This window comes from Phyllobates terribilis, unplaced genomic scaffold (genome assembly GCF_046119375.1).
Source record: "Phyllobates terribilis strain yellow unplaced genomic scaffold, ASM4611937v1 Scaffold_9__5_contigs__length_417890890, whole genome shotgun sequence".
NCBI lineage: Eukaryota > Metazoa > Chordata > Amphibia > Anura > Dendrobatidae > Phyllobates > Phyllobates terribilis.
Window position 1 is genome coordinate 401,261,180 of NW_027362769.1, and position 13,710 is coordinate 401,274,889.

The 13,710-nt window shown below is 41.6% G+C and overlaps 1 protein-coding gene across 1 annotated transcript in view; it reads right to left on the bottom strand.

The window, feature by feature from the left end:
* LOC141161436 (transmembrane protease serine 9-like) overlaps positions 1 to 12,490 on the bottom strand; it is an 83,337-nt gene extending 70,847 nt beyond the window's left edge. The window contains exon 1 of the mRNA XM_073646245.1: positions 11,983 to 12,490. Coding sequence (XP_073502346.1) covers positions 11,983 to 12,025 — 43 coding nt within the window. The 5' untranslated portion in view covers positions 12,026 to 12,490. The remainder of the gene's footprint in view (positions 1 to 11,982) is intronic.
* Positions 12,491 to 13,710: the final 1,220 nt, after the last annotated feature.

The window sequence follows — 13,710 nt, forward strand, 5'->3', positions numbered from 1 at the left end:
AGAAGCACAGAGGGGGCAATATTACCATATAGAAGCACAGAGGGGGCAATATTACCATATAGAAGCACAGAGGGGGCAATATTACTATATAGAAGCACAGAGGGGGTAATATTACTATATAGAAGCACAGAGGGGGCAATATTACCATATAGAAGCACAGAGGGGGCAATATTACCATATAGAAGCACAGAGGGGGCAATATTACTATATAGAAGCACAGAGGGGGTAATATTACCATATAGAAGCACAGAGGGGGTAATATTACCATATAGAAGCACAGAGGGGGTAATATTACAATATAGAAGCACAGAGGGGGCAATATTACTATATAGAAGCACAGGGGGGCAATATTACTGTATAGGTGCACAGGGGGGGCAATATTACTATATAGATGCACAGGGGGGCAATATTACTATATGGAAGCACAGGGGGGCAATATTACTGTATAGGTGCACAGGGGGGGCAATATTACTATATAGAAGCACAGGGGGGGCAATATTACTGTATAGGTGCACAGGGGGGGCAATATTACTATATAGAAGCACAGAGAGGTCAATATTACCATATAGAAGCATAGAGGGGGCAATATTACCATATAGAAGCACAGAGGGCAATATTACTATATAGAAGCACAGAGGGGGCAATATTACCATATAGAAACACAGGGGGCAATATTAGTATATATTGAAGCATAGAGGGGGCAATATTACAATATAGAAGCACAGAGGGGGCAATATTACCTTATAGAAGCACAGAGGGGGCAATAGTACCATATAGAAACACAGGGGGCAATATTACTCTATAGAAGCATAGAGGGGGCAATATTACAATATAGAAGCACAGAGGGGGCAATATTACCATATAGAAACACAGGGGGCAATAATACTATATAGAAGCATAGAGGGGGCAATATTACCATACAGAAGTACAGGGGGGGTAATATTACTATATAGAAGCACAGAGGGGGCAATATTACCATATAGAAGCACAGGGGGGGTAATATTACTATATAGAAGCACAGAGGGGGCAATATTACTATATAGAAGCACAGAGGGGGTAATATTACCATATGGAAGCACAGAGGGGGCAATATTACCATATAGAAGCACAGAGGGGGCAATATTACAATATAGAAGCACAGAGGGGGCAATATTACTATATAGAAGCACAGAGGGGGCAATATTACAATATGGAAGCACAGAGGGGGCAATATTACCATATAGAAGCACAGAGGGGGCAATATTACCATATAGAAGCACAGAGGGGGTAATATTACTATATAGAAGCACAGAGGGGGCAATATTACCATATAGAAGCACAGACGGGGCAATATTACAATATAGAAGCACAGAGGGGGCAATATTACTATATAGAAGCACAGAGGGGGCAATATTACAATATGGAAGCACAGAGGGGGCAATATTACCATATAGAAGCACAGAGGGGGCAATATTACCATATAGAAGAACAGAGGGGGCAATATTACCATATAGAAGCACAGAGGGGGTAATATTACCATATAGAAGCACAGAGGCGGCAATATTACCATATAGAAGAACAGAGGGGGCAATATTACTATATAGAAGCACAGAGGGGGTAATATTACCATATAGAAGCACAGAGGGGGCAATATTACTATATAGAAGCACAGAGGGGGTAATATTACCATAAAGAAGCACAGAGGGGGCAATATTACAATATGGAAGCACAGAGGGGGCAATATTACCATATAGAAGCACAGAGGGGGCAATATTACCATATAGAAGCACAGAGGGGGCAATATTACCATATAGAAGCACAGAGGGGGCAATATTACTATATAGAAGCACAGAGGGGGTAATATTACTATATAGAAGCACAGAGGGGGCAATATTACCATATAGAAGCACAGAGGGGGCAATATTACCATATAGAAGCACAGAGGGGGCAATATTACTATATAGAAGCACAGAGGGGGTAATATTACCATATAGAAGCACAGAGGGGGTAATATTACCATATAGAAGCACAGAGGGGGTAATATTACAATATAGAAGCACAGAGGGGGCAATATTACTATATAGAAGCACAGGGGGGCAATATTACTGTATAGGTGCACAGGGGGGGCAATATTACTATATAGATGCACAGGGGGGCAATATTACTATATGGAAGCACAGGGGGGCAATATTACTGTATAGGTGCACAGGGGGGGCAATATTACTATATAGAAGCACAGGGGGGGCAATATTACTGTATAGGTGCACAGGGGGGGCAATATTACTATATAGAAGCACAGAGAGGTCAATATTACCATATAGAAGCATAGAGGGGGCAATATTACCATATAGAAGCACAGAGGGCAATATTACTATATAGAAGCACAGAGGGGGCAATATTACCATATAGAAACACAGGGGGCAATATTAGTATATATTGAAGCATAGAGGGGGCAATATTACAATATAGAAGCACAGAGGGGGCAATATTACCTTATAGAAGCACAGAGGGGGCAATAGTACCATATAGAAACACAGGGGGCAATATTACTATATAGAAGCATAGAGGGGGCAATATTACAATATAGAAGCACAGAGGGGGCAATATTACCATATAGAAACACAGGGGGCAATAATACTATATAGAAGCATAGAGGGGGCAATATTACCATACAGAAGTACAGGGGGGGTAATATTACTATATAGAAGCACAGAGGGGGCAATATTACCATATAGAAGCACAGGGGGGGGTAATATTACCATATAGAAGAATAGAGGGGGCAATATTAGTATATAGAAGTACAGAGGGGGCAATATTACTATATAGAAGCACAGAGGGGGCAAGATTACTATATACAAGCACAGAGGGGGCAATATTACCATATAGAAGCACAGAGGGGGCAATATTACTATATAGAAGCACAGAGGGGGCAATATTACCATATAGAAGCACAGGGGGGGTAATATTACCATATAGAAGCACGGGGGGGTAATATTACTATATAGAAGCACAGAGGGGGCAATATTACTATATAGAAGCACAGAGGGGGCAATATTACTATATAGAAGCACAGAGGGGGCAATATTACTATATAGAAGCACAGAGGGGGCAATATTACCATATAGAAGCAAAGAGGGGGCAATATTACTATATAGAAGCACAGAGGGGGTAATATTACCATATAGAAGCACAGAGGGGGTAATATTATCATATAGAAGCACAGAGGGGGCAATATTACAATATAGAAGCACAGAGGGGGCAATATTACTATATAGAAGCACAGAGGGGGCAATATTACAATATGGAAGCACAGAGGGGGCAATATTACTATATAGAAGCACAGAGGGGGTAATATTACCATATAGAAGCACAGAGGGGGTAATATTACCATATAGAAGCACAGAGGGGGCAATATTACTATATAGAAACACAGGGGGCAATATTACCATATAGAAGCATAGAGGGGGCAATATTAGTATATAGAAGCACAGACGGGGCAATATTAGTATATAGAAGCACAGAGGGGGCAATATTACAATATAGAAGCACAGAGGGGGCAATATTACTATATAGAAGCACAGAGGGAGCAATATTACTATATAGAAGCACAGAGGGGGCAATATTACTATATAGAAGCACAGAGGGGGCAATATTACTATGTAGAAGCACAGAGGGGGCAATATTACTATATAGAAGCACAGAGGGGGCAATATTACTATATAGAAGTATAGAGGGGGCAATATTACCATATAGAAGCACAGAGGGGGTAATATTACCATATAGAAGCACAGAGGGGGTAATATTACCATATAGAAACACAGGGGGCAATATTACTATATAGAAGCACAGAGGGGGCAATATTACCATATAGAAACACAGAGGGGGCAATATTTGTATATAGAAGTATAGAGGGGGCAATATTACTATATAGAAGCACAGAGGGGGTAATATTACCATATAGATGCACAGGGGGTAATATTACCATATAGAAGCACAGGGGGGGTAATATTACTATATAGAAGCACAGAGGGGGCAATATTACTATATAGAAGCACAGAGGGGGCAATATTACCATATAGAAGCACAGAGGGGGCAATATTACAATATAGAAGCACAGAGGGGGCAATATTAGTATATAGAAGTATAGAGGGGGCAATATTACCATATAGAAGCACAGAGGGGGTAATATTACCATATAGAAGCACAGAGGGGGCAATATTACTATATAGAAGTATAGAGGGGGCAAAATTACTATATAGAAGCACAGAGGGGGTAATATTCCATATAGATGCACAGGGGGTAATATTACCATATAGAAGCACATGGGGGGTAATATTACTATATAGAAGCACAGAGGGGGCAATATTACAATATGGAAGCACAGAGGGGGCAATATTACAATATGGAAGCACAGAGGGGGCAATATTACTATATAGAAGCACAGAGGGGGCAATAGTACTATATAGAAGCACAGAGGGGGCAATATTACAATATAAAAGCACAGAGGGGGCAATATTACTATATAGAAGCACAGAGGGGACAATATTACTATATAGAAGCACAGAGGGGGCAATATTACTATATAGAAGCACAGAGGGGGTAATATTACCATATAGAAGCACAGAGGGGGTAATATTACTATATAGAAGCACAGAGGGGGTAATATTACTATATAGAAGCACAGAGGGGACAATATTACTATATAGAAGCACAGAGGGGGCAATATTACTATATAGAAGCACAGAGGGGGTAATATTACCATATAGAAGCACAGAGGGGGTAATATTACCATATAGAAGCACAGAGGGGGTAATATTACTATATAGAAGCACAGAGGGGGCAATATTACTATATAGAAGCACAGAGGGGGCAATATTACAATATGGAAGCACAGAGGGGGCAATATTACAATATAAAAGCACAGAGGGGGCAATATTACTATATAGAAGCACAGAGGGGACAATATTACTATATAGAAGCACAGAGGGGGTAATATTACAATATAGAAGCACAGAGGGGGCAATATTACTATATAGAAGCACAGAGGGGACAATATTACTATATAGAAACACAGGGGGCAATATTACCATATAGAAGCATAGAGGGGGCAATATTAGTGTATAGAAGCACAGAGGGGGCAATATTAGTATATAGAAGCACAGAGGGGGCAATATTACAATATAGAAGCACCGAGGGGGCAATATTACAATATAGAAGCACAGAGGGGGCAATATTACTGTATAGAAGCACAGAGGGGGCAATATTACCATATAGAAGCACAGAGGGGGCAATATTACTATATAGAAGCACAGAGGGGGCAATATTACTGTATAGAAGCACCGAGGGGGCAATATTACAATATAGAAGCACAGAGGGGGCAATATTACTATATAGAAGCACAGAGGGGGCAATATTACTATATAGAAGCACAGAGGGGGCAATATTACTATATAGAAGCACAGAGGGGGCAATATTACTATGTAGAAGCACAGAGGGGGCAATATTACTATATAGAAGTATAGAGGGGGCAATATTACCATATAGAAGCACAGAGGGGGTAATATTACCATATAGAAGCACAGAGGGGGTAATATTACTATATAGAAGCACAGAGGGGGCAATATTACTATAGAGAAACAAAGGGGGCAATATTACTATATAGAAGCACAGAGGGGGCAATATTACCATATAGAAACACAGAGGGGGTAATATTACCATATAGAAGCACAGAGGGGGCAATATTACTATATAGAAGCACAGGGGGGGTAATATTACCATATAGAAACACAGGGGGCAATATTACTATATAGAAGCACAGAGGGGGCAATATTACCATATAGAAAGACAGAGGGGGCAATATTAGTATATAGAAGTATAGAGGGGGCAATATTACTATATAGAAGCACAGAGGGGGTAATATTACCATACAGATGCACAGGGGGTAATATTACCATATAGAAGCACAGAGGGGGCAATATTACTATATAGAAGCACAGAGGGGGCAATATTACAATATAGAAGCACAGAGGGGGCAATATTACCATATAGAAACACAGAGGGGGCAATATTACCATATAGAAACACAGAGGGGGCAATATTAGTATATAGAAGTATAGAGGGGGCAATATTACCATATAGAAACACAGAGGGGGCAATATTAGTATATAGAAGTATAGAGGAGGCAATATTACTATATAGAAGCACAGAGGGGGTAATATTACCATATAGATGCACAGGGGGTAATATTACCATATAGAAGCACAGAGGGGGCAATATTACTATATAGAAGCATAGAGGGGGCAATATTACAATATAGAAGCACAGAGGGGGCAATATTACCATATAGAAGCACAGAGGGGGCAATATTACCATATAGAAGCACAGAGGGGGCAATATTACTATATAGAAGTATAGAGGGGGTAATGTTACTATATAGAAGCACAGAGGGGGTAATATTACCATATAGAAGCACAGAGGGGGTAATATTAGTATATAGAAGCACAGAGGGAGTAATATTACCATATAGAAGCACAGAGGGGGCAATATTACTATATAGAAGCACAGAGGGGGCAATATTACCATATAGAAGCACAGAGGGGGTAATATTACCATATAGAAGCACAGAGGGGGCAATATTACTATATAGAAGCACAGAGGGGGCAATATTACTATATAGAAGTATAGAGGGGTAATATTACCATATAGAAGCACAGAGGGGGTAATATTACCATATAGAAGCACAGAGGGGGCAATATTACAATATAGAAGCACAGAGGGGGCAATATTACTATATAGAAGCACAGAGGGGGCAATATTACAATATAGAAGCACAGAGGGGGTAATATTACTATATAGAAGCACAGAGGGGGCAATATTACCATATAGAAGCACAGAGGGGGCAATATTACTATATAGAAGCACAGAGGGGGCAATATTACCATATAGAAGCACAGAGGGGGTAATATTACCATATAGAAGCACAGAGGGGGCAATATTACTATATAGAAGCACAGAGGGGGCAATATTACTATATAGAAGTATAGAGGGGTAATATTACCATATAGAAGCACAGAGGGGGTAATATTACCATATAGAAGCACAGAGGGGGCAATATTACAATATAGAAGCACAGAGGGGGCAATATTACTATATAGAAGCACAGAGGGGGCAATATTACTATATAGAAGCACAGAGGGGGCAATATTACTATATAGAAGCACAGAGGGGGCAATATTACTATATAGAAGCACAGAGGGGACAATATTACTATGTAGAAGCACAGAGGGGGCAATATTATCATATAGAAGCACAGAGGGGGTAATATTACTATATAGAAGCACAGAGGGGGCAATATTACCATATAGAAGCACAGAGGGGGGAATATTACCATATAGAAGCACAGAGGGGGTAATATTACTATATAGAAGCACAGAGGGGGCAATATTACCATATAGAAGCACAGAGGGGGTAATATTACCATATAGAAGCACAGAGGGGCAATATTACTATGTAGAAGCACAGAGGGGGCAATATTACCATATAGAAGCACAGAGGGGGTAATATTACTATATAGAAGCACAGAGGGGGCAATATTACCATATAGAAGCACAGAGGGGGCAATATTACTATATAGAAGCACAGAGGGGGTAATATTACCATATAGAAGCACAGAGGGGGCAATATTACTATATAGAAGCACAGAGGGGGTAATATTACTATATAGAAGCACAGGGGGGGTAATATTACTATATAGAAGCACAGAGGGGGCAATATTACCATATAGAAGCACAGAGGGGGCAATATTACTATATAGAAGCACAGAGGGGGCAATATTACTATATAGAAGCACAGAGGGGGCAATATTACCATATAGAAGCACAGAGGGGACAATATTACTATGTAGAAGCACAGAGGGGGCAATATTACCATATAGAAGCACAGAGGGGGCAATATTACTATATAGAAGCACAGAGGGGGCAATATTACCATATAGAAGCACAGAGGGGGTAATATTACCATATAGAAGCACAGAGGGGGTAATATTACTATATAGAAGCACAGAGGGGGCAATATTACCATATAGAAGCACAGAGGGGGTAATATTACCATATAGAAGCACAGAGGGGGCAATATTACTATATAGAAGCACAGAGGGGGTAATATTACTATATAGAAGCACAGAGGGGGTAATATTACTATATAGAAGCACAGAGGGGGCAATATTACTATATAGAAGCACAGAGGGGGCAATATTACCATATAGAAGCACAGAGGGGGTAATATTACCATATAGAAGCACAGAGGGGGTAATATTACCATATAGAAGCACAGAGGGGGTAATATTACCATATAGAAACACAGAGGGGGTAATATTACCATATAGAAACACAGTGGGGGTAATATTACTATATAGAAGCACAGAGGGGGTAATATTACTATATAGAAGCACAGAGGGGGTAATATTACTATATAGAAGCACAGAGGGGGCAATATTACTATATAGAAGCACAGAGGGGGCAATATTACCATATAGAAGCACAGAGGGGGTAATATTACCATATAGAAGCACAGAGGGGGTAATATTACCATATAGAAGCACAGAGGGGACAATATTACCATATAGAAACACAGTGGGGGTAATATTACTATATAGAAGCACAGAGGGGGTAATATTACTATATAGAAGCACAGAGGGGGCAATATTACTATATAGAAGCACAGAGGGGGCAATATTACCATATAGAAGCACAGAGGGGGTAATATTACCATATAGAAGCACAGAGGGGGTAATATTACTATATAGAAGCACAGAGGGGGCAATATTACCATATAGAAGCACAGAGGGGGTAATATTACCATATAGAAGCACAGAGGGGGTAATATTACCATATAGAAGCACAGAGGGGGTAATATTACTATATAGAAGCACAGAGGGGGTAATATTACTATATAGAAGCACAGAGGGGGCAATATTACTATATAGAAGCACAGAGGGGGCAATATTACCATATAGAAGCACAGAGGGGGTAATATTACCATATAGAAGCACAGAGGGGGCAATATTACTATATAGAAGCACAGAGGGGGTAATATTACCATATAGAAGCACAGAGGGGGTAATATTACTATATAGAAGCACAGAGGGGGCAATATTACTATATAGAAGCACAGAGGGGGCAATATTACCATATAGAAGCACAGAGGGGGTAATATTACCATATAGAAGCACAGAGGGGGTAATATTACCATATAGAAACACAGTGGGGGTAATATTACTATATAGAAGCACAGAGGGGGTAATATTACTATATAGAAGCACAGAGGGGGTAATATTACTATATATGTCACCAGTGAGTTACAGAGCGCCCGGGTATTGCTGATGTCACTGTATGGGGGGAATAAGGGTCTTAATACGGTGCTGTTTGCTGAAGATGTTGTGGGCCTATCTCTCAGTCTTGAGCCTTTCCTTCAGTAGAGCCGCTGTTCACACTGGATGTGCATTTAACGTTCAGGATTATTTTATTTCTTTAACATCAGAGCCGACCTGGGGAAGGTGTGGGAAGGGGCAGCAGGGCCACGAAGACGTAAGAAGCGAAGGTGGATCTTCAGTCCCGGTATGGCCACTGGGTAAGGAAATAATCAGACTAAAGTGTAGAGGAGGAACGCCTCAAATATTTGCTCTAAGGGACATATTGCAATATACAAAACAGAACGTTCCCTCCACGATCCAACGGGTGAACACAAATATGAAGACGCGGCTGCCTTTATTCATGGTGGACAGAATCCTGAAAATCACTGCGGTTTTGTAGTTCCTGAAGGTGTGAGACTGTCCGTGTGTACTGTACGTGTGAGACTGTCCATGTGTACTGTACGTGTGAGACTGTCCATGTGTACTGTACGTGTGAGACTGTCCATGTGTACTGTACGTGTGAGACTGTCTGTGTGTACTGTACGTGTGAGACTGTCCATGTGTACTGTACGTGTGAGACTGTCCGTGTGTACTGTACGTGTGAGACTGTCCGTGTGTAGCGTACGTGTGAGACTGTCCGTGTGTAGCGTACGTGTGAGACTGTCCATGTGTACCGTACGTGTGAGACTGTCCGTGTGTACCGTACGTGTGAGACTGTCCGTGTGTACCGTACGTGTGAGACTGTCCGTGTGTACCGTACGTGTGAGACTGTCCGTGTGTACTGTACGTGTGAGACTGTCTGTGTGTACTGTACGTGTGAGACTGTCCGTGTGTACTGTACGTGTGAGACTGTCCGTGTGTACCGTACGTGTGAGACTGTCCGTGTGTACCGTACGTGTGAGACTGTCCGTGTGTAGCGTACGTGTGAGACTGTCCGTGTGTACCGTACGTGTGAGACTGTCCGTGTGTACCGTACGTGTGAGACTGTCCGTGTGTAGCGTACGTGTGAGACTGTCCGTGTGTAGCGTACGTGTGAGACTGTACGTGTGTAGCGTACATGTGAGACGATCCGTGTGTAGCGTACGTGTGAGACTGTCCGTGTGTAGCGTACGTGTGAGACTGTCCGTGTGTAGCGTACGTGTGAGACGATCCATGTGTAGCGTACATGTGAGACGATCCGTGTGTAGCGTACGTGTGAGACTGTCCGTGTGTAGCGTACGTGTGAGACTGTCCGTGTGTACCCTACGTGTGAGACTGTCCGTGTGTACCCTACGTGTGAGATGACGATGGATACATAGGCAGTTAGTGCTGTGTGTACTTTACTGTACATGGATTAACTCAAAAAATATAAATGAAAAAATAAAACCACGTGGTGTCCCCTCTCCCCGCTACTTTTTATAACCAGTCAAGATAAAGCAGACAGCTGCAGACTCATATTATCAGGCTGGGAAGGTGCCTGGTTACTGGACCCTTCCCAGCCTGATAATAGCAGCCCGCAGCTGCCCCACCTCTATCTCTGCACACCTTTAACACCTAAAAATCTGATATTTCTATTCTGCATTCTATTCCGGTCACACGGATGGCACAGAGATTGCATGCTTCATGTCATCCGTGTGCACTAGTGCGGGACATATTATCATCCGTGCTGCCGGAAAAAAATGGAGATGTCTATGTGTGGGTCACACACGATCTGCGTGACAACACGAACAAGTGTTCAACCCCATAGATTATAATGAGTGTGCTTGTGTACGTGTCTCCAGTACATGTGAAAGTGGATGCCACACGTACTGGAGACACCGATGTGTGAATGGGGCTTTATCATCACAGAACATTTCCAGGAGTCTAGATCAGATGGGAGAAGTTCTATTTTAAGGTGAACTTTGGAAGAAAAAGAAACTTTTGCCTTTATGGGGACATCTGGGAGACTTTATGATCTGGATATTGGTAAGGGTATTGTCCAGCTCAATTCCAATAATAAAGCTTAATTGTTCAGGTCGGAAAAAGAATGAGGGGATAATTGTATTTACGGAAACGTTCACCATTGTTGCACAATATCACTTTTTAAGGCATTTTGTAATTTCTTTTAATGGTATAAATTTAGAGTGTTTTGGAAAAATTCTATCTATAAAAAGTTCTCTGTCCAGATATCAGTAAAGCGCCACAGGGTTCGTCCATAATAGTACTTCGAAATGGGATAAGAAAATTGACTTTGTGGGAGCAGGAATGGAAAGTGATCCTGAAAAGGTACCAAAGTGAAATACAGTATTCCCCAAAATCACTGGTAAAATATAAGAGACACTGATAACGCGCGTCCGAGACGTGGTGCATGGCACGCTGGGATTATGACTTTGTAAAACTAATGTAGAGATTTGGGATTGTGATTTCCACGGAGGGATTTTCCTTGTAGCTGAATATGTGGATGGGTTCAGACATCTCAGAAAATACAGATCTCTTCTTATCCCAGCTTCTCCTGTGCTTCTCCCCATTCTCAATGTGATAAATCATTAAATAAAATTATGAATATGGTGTTTTTGTCCAAAGAGTTAGGACTGTGACACTTAGGAGGAAGGATTAGGTAATTGTAGGCCACTTACCGGAGAGCAGCAGGAGGCAGGTGAGAAGCCGCACGCAGCTCATGGTAGTTTTCTCTGGTTTCTTTGCACTTTGTTCTTCTAAAATGTTCTTTGTCTCTTCTCAGTACTGACAGCAGCGTCACTAAACCCTCAGAGCTCGTAATGTGGCTCAACCTGCTCTGACCATGGAGAGGAATGCGACTGTACACAAGACGTAACGGCCAGAGCCATGGTTGTAGGCAATGTTATCAAATGCTTCATCAGGTGACAAGTCCTCCAATTACCGCAAGAATCGTGCAATGGGGCTTAATGATATATACAGCATTATATTACTGATCCTGAGTTACATCCTGTATTATACTCCAGAGCTGCACTCACTATTCTGCTGGTGCTGTCACTGTGTACATACATTACATTACTGATCCTGAGTTACATCCTGTATTATACTCCAGAGCTGCACTCACTATTCTGCTGGTGCAGTCACTGTGTACATATATTACATTACTGATCCTGAGTTACATCCTGTATTATACTCCAGAGCTGCACTCACTATTCTGCTGGTGCAGTCACTGTGTACATACATTACATTACTGATCCTGAGTGTTATACTCCAGAGCTGCACTCACTATTCTACACTTACTAATGAGTCCTGCCTGCACTACTGATCAGCACTTCGACAGAGAATCTTCTTATCAAATGTGTCACGCATTTGGGTTCGAACCCTTGAGCCTGTGCTTTGTGGTCGGTTACTCTGTTCGCTGAGCCACAGCAGAGACACCTATTCTTCAGGTGTGTAGTTTCTGTTATCCTTGCTTCAGTCTTTTTAGGATAACAGGTGTTTTCATTTACTCATTTGCTCTATCACCCTTGCGGGTGCAGTTTTATGTCCTTTCTCCCTGCTGGTATTTCTTGCTGGTGGTAGTTTCATTTGGATGTACAGCCTTTCTGCTGTAGTGTAAGCCAGTCAGTGAAAGACCAGCTAGGGTTTCACTTTCTGTTTATGTTGTTTACCCTGCACCTATCTTCAGTTTCTTTTTAGGAAGTAGGCAGCATATTCTCTAACAGTACGTACTTAATCCATTATTTTCTTTATCGTGGTGGTTTATATTACTCACTCTGGGATCTTTTCTATTTCAGCACACTTTCCCTTCTATAGGTAATTCACACTCTGCTCTGCCCTCCGGTTCTTTAGGAGAAACGTGAAGCGCTCGACGGCCTTTAAGGCAGCCTAGGTCCGAGTTTCCATCGCCTAGTCTGTGGTTAGGGCTATCTCAGCTCTCGAAGGAACCACTAGGGACTGTGGGGTCAGGATCTCTAGTCTGCTCAGGAACCGGCAGTTTTTAGTGTATTTCCTATTTCCGAGTGAGTTGCTACACTAGAATAACAAAATGTTATCTTTACCATTGATAGGACTAGATTGCAGTAGACCGAGTTAACTACTAGCGATTCTTCATCTTATCTCATTCTCATTTATTCATTCATTCTCCATCTTATAGGAAAATTACCAGAAAACTAGAAGATTATCACAGAAAAGAAGGATAACCACAGGATAGGAGGGTGCACATAGGAAACTGTGATGACCTTGTTAAAGGAGACTGACCATAGGACAGGAAACTGGCAACGGGTCAGAAGATCATTACAGGAAAGGAGGATGACCAAGAGACAGGAAAATTGATTATTCAATGGGAGGATATCGATGGGGCAGAAAGATGATTATGAGACAGGAAATTGATTATGAAACAGCAGGAT